The sequence below is a fragment of the Pelobates fuscus genome, chromosome 1 (genome assembly GCF_036172605.1).
Source record: "Pelobates fuscus isolate aPelFus1 chromosome 1, aPelFus1.pri, whole genome shotgun sequence".
Taxonomy (NCBI): Eukaryota; Metazoa; Chordata; class Amphibia; order Anura; family Pelobatidae; genus Pelobates; species Pelobates fuscus.
In genome coordinates, this window is record NC_086317.1 from 259,524,315 (window position 1) to 259,537,510 (window position 13,196).

A 13,196-nucleotide genomic window follows, 5' to 3' on the forward strand; every position below is an offset into this window, starting at 1 on the left:
GAGGTAATTTCGTGGGACGAATCACAACCACCACAGTTTCACTGTTAAACCCCTGCTGCTTACTTCAAAATAGTCTTGCTCCATCATCTGGAACGTTGTTGACTATTGTGGCAGCTAGCAATGGTATGTATCACAAACATATGAACAACTGTACATATATATATATATCAAAACATTTCCAACTTGGTTAATTTAGCGTATACCCAACATCAGTTCTAAGAGTGGTTAAAACTTCAGCAATTTTTTTTTTTATTCTTTATTTTTCCGTACAAGAGAGGTACAATCATGCTTGAGGTGCCATTACAACATGCAAAGGCTTATCAACAAAGATACTTTTTAGGCACAGAGAAACTGCACATTTTTTTTTTTTTTTTAAACAAGTTGAGAGTGAGTACATCATAAGATATAAAACATCATTTGTAGACATAGCATGCCTAGCTGTCTGACAGTATAGTTAGTCAATATAGGTATTCTAAGTAGAGCTGTACTTATTTTGTTGCGGACAGTTTGGGGTAATAACTAGGTCGGCCGTGAGTCCTGAGACATATTAGTGTGAAGCCAAGCGACTTAGTAGTGAGTTAGATTGCCCAGGACTATGCATAGCTAAATTACACAGGCATATAATCAGTATGTTTTACAGACTAGCAAGGTTATAAGTGCAACATTTATTTGTATGAACTGGCTAGAGTTTTCTTACGCTTTTAAGACAAGCTAGGCATATTTCTGTATGAACACAAGCTGAAACAAATATTAAAACAAGGTTAACAGGCTAATAATGAAGGCGTCTACACTGGCAGAGCATGGGCCTCTGTGGTAGCATAGGGTGATTCAGACTAGGGCTAGGCTAAACAATGCAATAAATTGTGACTAGGAGAGTCTGCAGTTGGTATGGGAGGGTACCAAAGAAGCAGGTGTATGGCCTCCCGGCATTTAGCCCACTCCTGTCATAGGATGGGTGCTGTCCCAGTCTGGGGAGGCATTCCAGTCCTGTGCCTTGTTGCTCCACCAGCCTTGGGTTGTGACAGTGCTCATATCGCCAATCCCATTACTCCCATTAGGGGCTGTGGTCTGTCCTCGAGGCCCTTTTGGGGGTTGCTTTTGGTTGCTTGTGGTGTAGGTCTTCCGAGGCTGCGGGTTGTGTCTAGCTGATTTTCCCGGTTGTGACTGGGATTTGGGATGGCTGCTGGGCTTTGCTGGGCGGATTCTTCGGCTCCGGGTTTGTTTATGAGGCATCCGCTGCTTCCCTGGTGGCCTTACTGCTGCGTGGCATCGCCCAGGAATCGCGGGCTGCCCAGTTGTTAGCAGTAAGGTTGGCTCTGGTTGGACTCCAGTAGGCTCGTGCCGGCGTGCAGCTAGTGTGGACCAGACTTTTGCAAACAGGGCGCCCCGCTTCTCCTGCCCTCCATCTTGGTCAAGGCAGGTGGGTAGTCCCCAGTGTGTGTTGGCGGGAGCTCCACCACTGAGACTCCGTTGGTAGTTGCCGGGATAACCCCCACCGACTGGGGGGGGGGGGAGAAGTTGCATGCAGGTCCTCCCGGTATGAGCTTGATAGCAGGCAGAGGGATTGGCCGCCTCCCTCTCCCGCACAGCTAGTAGGCCTCAAACTCCTCTCCGGGGTTGCTTGCCGCTCACGGTCAGAAATGCCCCTGGTTTATGCGCTGGGGATGTTTCCCGACACCATGGTGTCAAGGGAGGTAAGATTTGGGTCGTTGATTTGCAAATATTTATTCTTTGAGAGCCAGATTGCACGGAGCTCTCGATGTGTGCGACTGTTCCATGCGGCTGGCAGGCTCCGCCCCCCGAACTCCAGCAATTTTTAAAAGTTGTCACAGTTCATAGTTGTTACAAAGCCGGAAAGCTGAGTTCTGGCTACTGATATCCTTTATTCCACAAATGCAACTTGAGCTCTTCCTTTTTCAAATCAAAGTTTGTATTTATCATCGGATATAATAATAGAGATCCATGTATAATGGTATGTGGGTATATTGTATTTACTCTCCTACGTATCACATTTCATCTTTGGCTTAGTTACTGATCATAACTAATTTTACTTAGTTATATACACGTTGTGTGTAGTGTCCATGTGGTTACTTTAATCCTCCCCATGTGGCTAAGATTTAGTAGGACTTGTTGAAGTAATTAAATGATACGTTTCTCTGCCTGATAAAGACCTGAGGGTATATTAAATAGCTTAGATGCTATGAATTGACCTATTTGCCACGTACAAGAAGCTGTGGTATAGGTGATGTGTGGAAACGCTCCCTTGGGATTAACTAATTAATTTGTAAAACTCTTGCTGGGCAGAGGATTATGGTATAAGATTGAACCCCATAGACCAAAATGAAACGATTAGTCTCTTCCTGTGTAGTGTAAGGTCTTTCTGTAACTGCACACAGATCCATTAAATATTGCATCTGTTGGGAACTTTAAAGGTAATTAACATTTTTTTAAATTACATTTTCCATCATTTTTAAAACTGTCTCTGTCTCCCACCCACATCTCCAAAATGAGTATTTCATAAAGATAAAATTTTTATGAAAGGCTCACATTGACTATGTTGGAATTTCACTGAAATTCCAACCCAGTCAAAAGATATGCTGAGACAAAGGACTACATTGCCATACTCATATCCCCTACGCCTGACAAAACTTGACAAAAAGCAGAGATTGCCCCATCAAGTTTTTTCATTTCCCCTGCTAGTGACAGTGGTAGGGAAAAAGTTGTCTATGGAACCTCCAATTAGCGGTCTCTCAGGATTCTCCATGGACCTCAGTGATTTACTCTCGCGCATGCATGCAGGCTCCTGGCCAATGAAGGACCAGGAGTTAAAGAGGACAAACCGGATGAAGATGGCAGCAACCACAAGGTATTGCTTCAGGTAAGTAATACTCACCTTTACCTGCAACCTGCAGCCACCGCACTGCAAGCAGAGCAGTCACCATTCAGACCATAAAACCGCTTTAATGTATTATCTCTACAATGCACTAAAATTGTTCATGTGGGGCTTCCCTCTATAGTTTCTCTTTAATATAGTAAGTCCTAACGCTTGATAACAGTGGCTTTGCATGGCTTTAGGCGAGTCTCAAACTAGAGGCCCCAACTAACACCATTTGTGCAAAAAGAAAATAGGGGTTGGTTTGTGTGTGTATAAAGAGCTGTAGTTATACTGAAGGGTGTTCTAGCAGCGCTGGATACAGAGAGTTAGTCTGGACCCCTGTGCCGCTGCATTGCAAGCTTTCTGACTTTAATTATGACATAATTTGAAGTGAACAAATGTAACTTGCAATGGTGATAATCGCTTATACGCGATTGTCGGGTATGGTTTCACAACCTGCGAGTCGTGTATATATAAGTGCCGTATATATAAGTGCCGGTGCAAATGTGTTATATGAAGCAAAAATGTAAATTTTGGTTGGGCAAAAAAGCTTTAAAAAAACATTTGCCAAATAATAAAACACAGATAAGAAAACAGTGTCATAGACACTCCCATATATTCTATAATCCTTTATACCAGCGGGTCCCAAACTGTGTGCCAGGCCCATACACACACACACTGCCCCTATACACGCACTACCCCCCATACACACACACTACCTCCCATACACACACATTACCCCCATACACAAACAGTGTGACAGTGTGTGTGAAGGGGGGTGACAGTGTGTGGGTTGACAGTGTTTTGGGTGGTGGCGACAATGTGAGATAACAGTGTGTGTGTGTGGAGGAGGGTGACAGTTTGTATGGAGGGATGACAGTGTGTGTGTGGGGTGACAGTGTGTGTGGAGGGGGTGACAGAGTGTGTGTGGATACAGTGTGTATTGGGGATGACAATGTGTGTGGGGGGATGACAGTGTGTGTGTGGGGGGGGGTGACAGTATGTGTGGGGTGACAGTGTGTGTGTGAAGGGGGTGACAGAGTGTGTGAGGAGACAGTGTGTGTGTGTGGAGGGGGATGGCTGTGTGTGTGAAGGGGTTGCCAGTGTGTGTGTGAAGGAGGGTGACAGTGTGTGGGGTGACAGTGTGTGTGGAGGAGGGTGACAGTGTCTGTGGGGTGAAAGTGTGTGTGGAGGGGGGTGACAGTATGTTTAGAGGGAGGTGACAGTGTGCGTTGGGGGTGTACTGCAAGTGTGGGGAGGCTGTGCTATAGTTCCCACCCTCAGCCCCCCTGAAATATATTTATTTTCATAATCAATTCCCTGGTGGTCTGGTGGAATTTTTCCCTGGTGGTCCAGTGGGCAAGCTCTGTGGTCTGCAGCTCAGTCGGGTGCAGAACTGCAGACTACGTAATAAGATGCTCGCAAGCGTGAGGTGTCACAGCGTTGCTGTGGTAATAGTAACCGGTGGCAATGCTCTGATTGGTCAGAGATAGCAAGACACTTCAGTCTGCAGCTCTGCACCTGGCTGTGCTGCACACCGGAGGCGCTGACTCTCTCCTCCCAGGGCCAGACTGAGCGGAGGGGCCTCACATGCGGTTGCCCTCCCCCCCCCCCGGTGTCGGACCCTCGGTCATAGACTGAGGACTCGACAGATCACTGAGCCCTTAGGTGATTTAGGCGGCCGTGAGGCTTTAATTAGCGCAAGGTCTTAGGCAGCCGTCTAAATCGCCTAATCAGCGAGCCGCCTCTGCTTGACAATTTATATAAGAGGCAGATCATGTCATAGGTTTGTGTAGGAAGGAAGGTGCCAGAATTGAGAGGAGACAATAACTAGCTGGAAAATGAAAAAATACACCATTGTCACTTTTGCAAAATATGGGAAGAAGGGATACATATATATATAAAACAATGGATATTTTCTTTTTTTTTTATTTAGTGCTAATGAAACTATATTAAATTAGTAGAAAGTGACATTTATTTGCATACGTGCCTAAAATTGTTGAGCTAGGCACTAAAATAAAAGCATTACTGGTTGTATTTCAATATACAAGTGTGCCTACACACTTTAATACCTGTATTCCTAATGCCTTAGGGTCCCTGTCCCTAGTAATACGATCCTCCCCTTCATGTGTGCTTTGGCACTGCTGTTTTATGCTAAATTGTTGAACTGACAGGATGACTCCTTAACCCAGGCCACTTCATTGAGATAAATGGCCTGGGTGACTTTAGTGATCCTTTAAATTTGTGGAGTTAAAGTAGAATTTTAGAAACACATTTATTAACAAAAATGTATTTCCATTTATTTTATACGTTATTTCTTTAACTATCTGAATTTGTATCTTTTTTTTTTTTAGAAGTCAACAATATTGATCTCACTGCTATCACAGAAGCAAATCTGCCATCATTTTTCAACTTCAGCCGTAGTGGTTTTTACCTGGCTATTTCAACGCCTGTTAATGGGTTAGCAACCTTGGTGTGTTTAACCCCAAATAATCAACTAACGTTCCAGCGTCTGGGAAATGACTTTCAGTGCATTATAAATCCTACCTCAGCATTTTGCAATGGTCCATTGGATCCCAATGTGGAATACAGGTAGCTATGAGTAACTAAAAATGTTCTAAATAGATTTCTTCCACAATGTAGTACCCACATTAGTTGGTTATGTAAGCACGACCAATCACTCTCTCATACTCATCTAAACATACAAATGAAAATATAAAAGGGTGCTATGCATATAAATAAATCAATAATTTGATACAGGGTTCCTCATTAGATGCTTGAGAAATATACAGAAAATAACTCCTTAAATATAAGTAAATACATAAATAGTTCCAACAATAGTTCCAATAAATAGTTCTAACAAAATAAGAGTTTAGTCATTCCTTTGGAAGAGGGTCAGGCAATAAATTTACAGTTTGTCTCTCTATATATATGATGCCTGTCATTGCCCATCTACATGTCGAGATTTTGTGCCTAAGAAGGACTTCTCAAAGTCCAACTCGAGACATGCAGGTGATGCATAACGGTATGGAAGCCCAAAAAGGCCATGTATTTTTTTTTTTAATAATTCTTTATTTTTGGAGTGCAGATAAATAATAAATATAGCACAGTAGCAAGAATGTCAACATCAAAGATTGATATACAGCAATTAACAGAAGTATTATATATATATGCACTTATCTTTTTTTAGCATAAAACTTAGACATCTCTAAAAAAAAAAAAAAAGCCAAAAAAGCCATATGCAAATAAACTGAACTTGCCTCATACAAGAGTTGAAAGAAGAGTGGCAATATATCAGACATTTAGTGGCACCAGCACAGCTAGCCAGAAGCTCAAGACAATTAATTAGTGAAAACTGGTTTGCCAGACTAGAAAAAGAGAGTTGCCACTGGGTAGCAAAACACACAACAATAGGCAGCCTCTATATGCCGAGCAATGAAATAAGAATGCACAAGAAGATAATTCAAAGTAAAGTAAAGAAAACTATTACAGTATTGCAGTGCAATGGGCCCATAGCCTATTTAGCCAATGCCTGCGTCAGGGGAGCCCTCCGATAATCTGAGCTGTATGTGGGAATCTGGTCCCACTTGGCTTGCAGCCATGGTGAGCGTAGGCAATGTCGGTATCTGGGACGTATATGGAGACGTGCAGGCTGCGACGTTCACTTTTCTGATTCTGGAAGCACAGTTTTAGGTTTTTGCCCAAAATATGATGTATTGATTAGTTAAAATGCTTAATTGGATTCTTACCCGGAGGAGCTCCAGCCATGTGCGACTGTCTAGTCAGCTGTCAGGCCCCACTCCCAGGCCATGTATTTTTTATATTTTTCGGACTTGTTATCGAAAGATATCCAAAGATAACAGGATGTTTTTTAACAGGTTGTTTTTTTAAAAAAAGATTTAAAACGCAGTAATAATTTAAATGCAGGGTGCACAAAGAGGACTTATAAATGAGCAAGAAAAAATTACACCTGTATCATGTTAACGTTTCAACCCTCTCTTAAGTTTAATAATATTAATAATATACAATCTAACCCAAACACTTACCTATTTATAATTTCATTGTTACACTTTTTTTTTTTAATTTTGAAAGGGTGGTATTTGTACTGACTAATGAAAATGGAACCTTTGTTCTTGCAACTGAATGGTCCGATGTAATTCACCTTAATCGAGGTGAGTTGTTTACAAGAAATATATTGTCTCTAGATGAATGGTACCTTATGTTACAGACAAGGACCCAGAAAGCAGCATTGATAATGGCTATTCATTTTTACTCAACAAAATATATCAGATTGTAGGTACTTGCCATCCATAAAATAAAGAAATATATATATATTATTCAGAGTCTAATGTGTACACAAAGAGTTAGTTTACTAAACAGAGAATACAGAAAAATTAGCAAGTTAAATGCAAATTTTAAACCAAAACATCTGAATTGAAAATATTCTCCAACTGAACCAATTCCTGTGTTAATTCTCTACATTTTCCGGTTTAGTGAATATGCAAGAAGAGATATTTTTCTTTAGAGATGTTAGTTTATACTTCCAAGACATTACCAGAAGAGTGTAAATAGCTACTGCTTACATTGTATTAAATTGTGAGATTACAAAAAAATTTTTGAGGCAACATTGCAATAAAAACAAAGGATATGAGAACTCTGAAAACGGACAAAAGCTTAAAGAAACTCATTAGCTTGCCCTTCGGTAAATCGCCGCTTACGTCTCAAAATAGTTTTTGCTTACTTCTGCCATTACAAAGAGAACATATCTGAAGCATATAAGACTGATCTCACCCGTAAGGGCAGTCCAAAACTAAAATGCCAGCAAGTTTTCTCTGCTTGAGAGATACAGCAAGATAGTTTTGGCCTTCTTTGTACCTCATCAGTGAGGTTGAAACGACTGTCTGGGGTTGCTGTATCTCTCATGCAAAGAGATGGTCTGCATTTTTTATTTGTTCCGCCATTTTGGGTGGGATCAGCCTGATATGCACATTGCCCTGGTTCTTTTTGTAATGAAAGAATGAAGCTAATGAAGTCATGGTGGTGATGTTCTTTTGAAGAAAGAGTACAATGTTGCAGTTAGGATACTAGAGAATTCTTGAAGCGCAAACAGCCATGATTGAGAACTCCTACAGGCTTATTCACACAAATGATAATGATCAGGTATTCAAAGTAGACTTCAAATTTAAGGCCAAAATAGCTGAACTGCAAGCATAGTTGACTTAGAATTTTTTTTTGTTCAACTATTTTAGCCATAAATATGAAATTCACTTTGAATTCCTGACAATTATTACTTTTATTGTTTGTATTGGGGCTGATGTGTACTGTAGTCGTTGTTGCCGCCCAGTAGTAGTGGGAGTTTGAGCGCAGGGTAAAAACCCAAGGGCAGAGTACAGAATATTTGATAGAGTCCTAACCTCAACATCTGAGGAAAGGTATTTATGGATAATAATTTAAGATGACTTAAAGGTAGGCAGACAATGTAATAGAGCAGCAGGAAATGCTAGCAGAATGCTTGGTTGTATAGGGAGAGGTATTAGCAGTAGAAAGAGGGAAGTGCTCATGCCATTGTACAGAACACTGGTGAGACCTCACTTGGAGTATTGTACGCAGTACTGGAGACCATATCTTCAGAAGGATATTGATACCTTAGAGAGAGTTCAGAGAAGGGCTACTACACTGGTTCATGGATTGCAGGAAAAAACTTACAAGGAATGGTTAAAGGATCTTAACATGTGTAGCTTGGAGTAAAGACGAGACAGGGGGGCAGACTAGATGGGCCGAATGGTTCTTATCTGCCGTCACATTCTATGTTTCTATGTATTTGTATTTACTTTAGAGAATAACCCAGCTAATATTTCTGTTAGATTCTGCATTCCTTGTTGTAGATGTTTTTTTAATTATTATGAAGTAGTACATGAAAATATATTTTGAAGGATGAGGCTCAACTGACACATGTTGTTTTATGCAGCAAATGATTTTTCTACCATTAATACGAACATTAAAAAACACAGCCCTACGATGATAATTATCACCACCATCCTACCTATTTTGCTTGCCATACTACTGATCACTTTTACTGCTTTGATGTTCAAGAGCTGGTAAGTTGGAACTAATTGAAATACGTTTTTATTGCTTTACTTTGTACCGTTAAAGTGACTGCAGACAACTGTTATCAAATAAAAATCACATGCTAGCATTGTATAGAATATATAATTCTATGTATGCATTGTGCAAGCCATATTGCTAGGAATCAGTGGCGGAACTACCGTGGTCGCAACTGCAACCGGGCCTGTCACTCCAGGGGGCCCAGCCATTCTGTGAACCCCTGCGACCGTGGTGCTCGCCGCCATGTGCTGCAGCCCGCGCGGTAGAACCGCCGGGGCTGCACGTTAAGGGACCCATCATGGGGCCCATGGTGTTAGGGCCACCCGATGGGAATTTATGTGATGATGTTAGAAGCATGAAAGAAGTGACTGCCCTGGTCACTCCACCCAGCTTACACCGAGAGCTCACTCAGATCAGGGTGACCAGTGAAGTCACCCTTGTGCATCTAAAAGGTAGGAAACAGGAGGATGACTAAAACATTTTGTATGTATGTGTGTGTGTTTGTGTGTCTGCATGTGTCTGTATGAATGTTTCTCTGTATGTCTGTATGTATGTGTGTCTGTATGTGTTTGTGTCTGTATATGTCTGTGTGTGTGTGTGTATGTGTGTTTGTATGTGTGTGTGTTTCTGTGTGTGTATGTGTGTTTGTATGTATGTGTCTGTATGTCTGTGTGTCTGTATGTCTGTGTGTGTTTTTATGTATTTGTGTGTGTCTGTCTGTGTGTTTGTATATGTGTGTCTCTGTGTGTGTGTGTTTGTATGTGTGTGTTTGTATGTATGTGTGTGTATGTTTGTGTCTCTGTATATGTGTGTGTGTCTATGTGTGTGTTTCGACATGTGTGGGGGGGGCAACGTATGGGGGGGAGGGTAGACATATTTATGGGGGGTAACAGGGGGTAGATGTATGGGGGGGGGCATGGCAATTTTTGCACCAGGGCCCCGTTACGCCTCTGCTAGCAATTGTTACTTTTTTTTATTAGTTTTCATTCCACTGGGTGAAAAAATAGCAAGCAATCCACCAAATACAGGTATATGCTTCATGTTAATTCATTTAACGAGGATATTAAACTAGCATTAAGCAATTTACATGTATCACAGTGGGTCCTGACTCTTGATTAATCCTAACAGGGTAATTTGCTCAAGTGAGAATTTAAGGTGAATTTCAAATTTAAGGCCAGAGTGGCGAAAATGAATGCATTGCTGACTTAGAGAATTTTTCCAGTTCTGCTACTTTTACCTTGAATTGTAAATTCATTTGATTTCACTTCAATTTCTCGCTTTAGTAAATAAAACTGTAAGTAATTCCTCCACCATTTTGATTACTTCCACACTGCCCATCCAGAGAGACAGTCATGCTAATTTACTGGAGCCAACATTTTTCATTTGTTATGTGGGCAGTCACAGAAAGTTATACCAAATTTGCTATTTACTCACTGATGTAACTTTGCTGTGACGTCAATAAGAAATTGATTCTGGGCAGAGTGCTAGTGATCCATAGGAAACCATAGAAATGTGCTAATTATTATTATTATAATTATTATTATTATTACTGGCATTAATAAAGTGCCAACATTTTTGGCAGAACTGTTCAATTGGGGAAAAAGATAACACAGTGAGTTAAACATGATATATATGCCAATCATGTAATTACATGTTCAGCAGGCAATATTTAGAGCCACAAAAATGGGGGTCCTCCTGGAACCCCCCAAAACACAAGAGAGGCCTAACAAGTGATGAAAATATTAATGTGCTCTGTTGAGAAGCAGTATGATTGTCCTCTTACTTGTCCTTCACTTAAACTGTGAAAAAAGTACCCTTTAGTATTATTCTTACTCTAACACATCACTAAGCCGTTAGATACCGAAAGGCCTTTGAAATCCAGTTACCTTAAGTAGTAAATTTTGAGAGCAATGATTGCTTTATGATTGTTATTAATTCAATTATAAGAAGGATGGTCCAGTAATAGTTATTTAATCAAGCCTAGTAACAAATTCTCGTTTCCTTTTTCAGCATGTGTAAGCAACAGCAGCAAACTAGGTCTTGTTAAAGTGTTCAGAAGAGGCAGACATTCCCTGAACAGCCAAATGGAATTCTCAACATTCAGTGCACAATATCTACCACTTGGGATATTTCTATTTTCTATTTTCTGTATAACTAACAAATGTAGTCTTCCAGCTGTTGTGGAACAGAGTCTCCCATTATGCATGATACTATAACGCTTTACCATCTTTAAAGAAACACACCAAGCGGCGTGTTACATTCGGCTCGCAGTTTATCGCAGTTTATCACATGATTACTTGATACAGGTATTTTGAGATGAGGGGAAATAGCTACACGCTTGCCATGTAATTTCAGTAATGAATCAACAAACAAATCAAAATATATGATCTTTAGTTGTTTTATGACCAGCTTTGCATCCTGTGTTTAAAATGAAGGTTACACTTTACTTACTGTGACACTGTGCAATCCAGTCAATGATATCCTTGTTTTATTTGTTTACTACTTAGGCTTCCATTTAATATTTTTGGATAGGCTGTCCAAACGATTTAATATCTTTGTAAACACTCTTAAAATGAATATTTTAAAACATTCTTTATATATTGATGTATTTTATTATATATGGTATATTTTTGTCATTTTAATATTTTGAAGAAAAAAAAATATATCAATTTTTTTCCCCCATGATATAAAATAATCTAAAGAGCTTATCCAAAAATATTAAATCAAAGCCTTAGTAGGTAAAGGCGTATTAAATTAACTTATTTGTGACAGCAGAAATGTACTGTATAGATTTGCATCTGAAATTTTTTATTAGGGTAAAAATAAAAGTACCTGGAAAATCATATGCTTAATAACTTCATTAGTTAACTAAACCAGTTGGCAAGGATTTTAACAAAAAATAAGGAGCCAAAGTCATGAGGAATAAAATATGGAAAATGTAACTAATATCACTTCACATTATAATGGACAAGCGTTATTGAATTTCTTATAATATAGTCCTATTAGATGCCTGATCTAGTTATCTTTGCTAGAAACCTCACTAATCTAGTATTAGTTGTAAAGAAATACAGAAAAGGTTTTTACTTTAAAAGGTGTTTAGTGTGTCATATTTTACCATGTAAAGACCAATATGGCTGATCTAATGGGGATCATCATTTACATAGTAATGGGGACAAACATGATTTGGATTGCTGTGAATTCCAAACTGGTAGCAAAAGCTTAGATATAGAAAGTTTTCGTTTGCGTACGTATAAACAGTTTTGTTGCTAAGCTCATTAGTAACAGGAACATTACAAATATAGTCACAAGAAACCAGTGGAAGTGTCTGCCATGCTGTACACATCATTTGAGGGTGGCATCCATATGTTTGAAAATGGTGGTAACATACCATACTTTGAAAGTGTCCCTGTTTAGATGGGACAGTCCCTATCCTGGGCCCAAATGTCCCTCTTTTCTAGGAGCATTATGTTGTTGGTACAGCATTAATACTCACAGTAATGTGTCTTTAAACTACAATAAATGTCTTTAGAAATCAGCCTCTTTAAAAACAAGATTAATTGTTCTTGTTCTAAAATACATTTTAGTTGCATATATTGCTATTAGTAAGTCACCTAAGATGTTTAAGAACAGCCCAGTCCCTAGCCACACCCATACTCACACCCCTAAAATTAAAGTGTCCCCTTTGTCCATTTAAAATGTTAGTGTCGCAGCGCAGGGTGTCTGTATTGACGCGGTCGCGCCTTATCAGTGTGGCCGCGCCGATACTTCAGATAAAAGTAAGTCCCTAATTGGCGCGGCTACACATGAGCAGGGTCCTCCAAGTAGGGTCCTCCAAGATCCTCCAAGATGACAGGTCCCAGCTGGTGCGGCGTTCTAAGGGCCGCCGGCCACTGCGGTCCTGTTCTTACTGTTAAAGGGAACACTGCCCATATTAAAGATGGCGCTGGTGTGCGTGCGAAGTCATGTTATATACGCACACACACGTTTTGGGGTCAAAAGCCATGTACTAATCAATCACAGCACAGAGAGACATATTTAAACCCTGTAATGCCTTTTCTCAGTGCCCTGTCGTGGTTTCCACTTGTTGGTTGTCAGAGAGCTTGTTCTTGGTTAATTTTCTGGTTATTGACTTTGGCTATTGTTTTTGACTTTCCCTTCTTCTGGAATCCTGAGCTTTGGCGAGTTATTTGTATTGTCTCGTTCTAATTCCCCGACC

The 13,196-nt window shown here is 40.2% G+C and overlaps 1 protein-coding gene across 1 annotated transcript; it reads left to right on the plus strand.

The window, feature by feature from the left end:
• The first annotated feature begins 6,491 nt into the window (after positions 1–6,491).
• Positions 6,492–11,171, plus strand: LOC134615298 (uroplakin-3b-like). Its single transcript, XM_063459828.1, has 4 exons — positions 6,492–6,508; positions 6,968–7,047; positions 8,844–8,973; positions 10,991–11,171. The coding sequence occupies exons 1-4, from the start codon at positions 6,492–6,494 to the stop codon at positions 11,025–11,027; spliced, it is 264 nt and encodes an 87-aa protein (XP_063315898.1). The 3' UTR covers positions 11,028–11,171.
• Positions 11,172–13,196: the final 2,025 nt, after the last annotated feature.

What these genes read in the sequence shown, in the direction of transcription:
- LOC134615298 (XM_063459828.1), top strand. An exon ending in TGTAATTCACCTTAATCGAG is followed by an intron (nt 7,048 to 8,843) that starts GTGAGTTGTTTA and finishes TGTTTTATGCAG; the next exon opens with CAAATGATTTTTCTACCATT. An exon ending in GCTTTGATGTTCAAGAGCTG is followed by an intron (nt 8,974 to 10,990) that starts GTAAGTTGGAAC and finishes TTCCTTTTTCAG; the next exon opens with CATGTGTAAGCAACAGCAGC.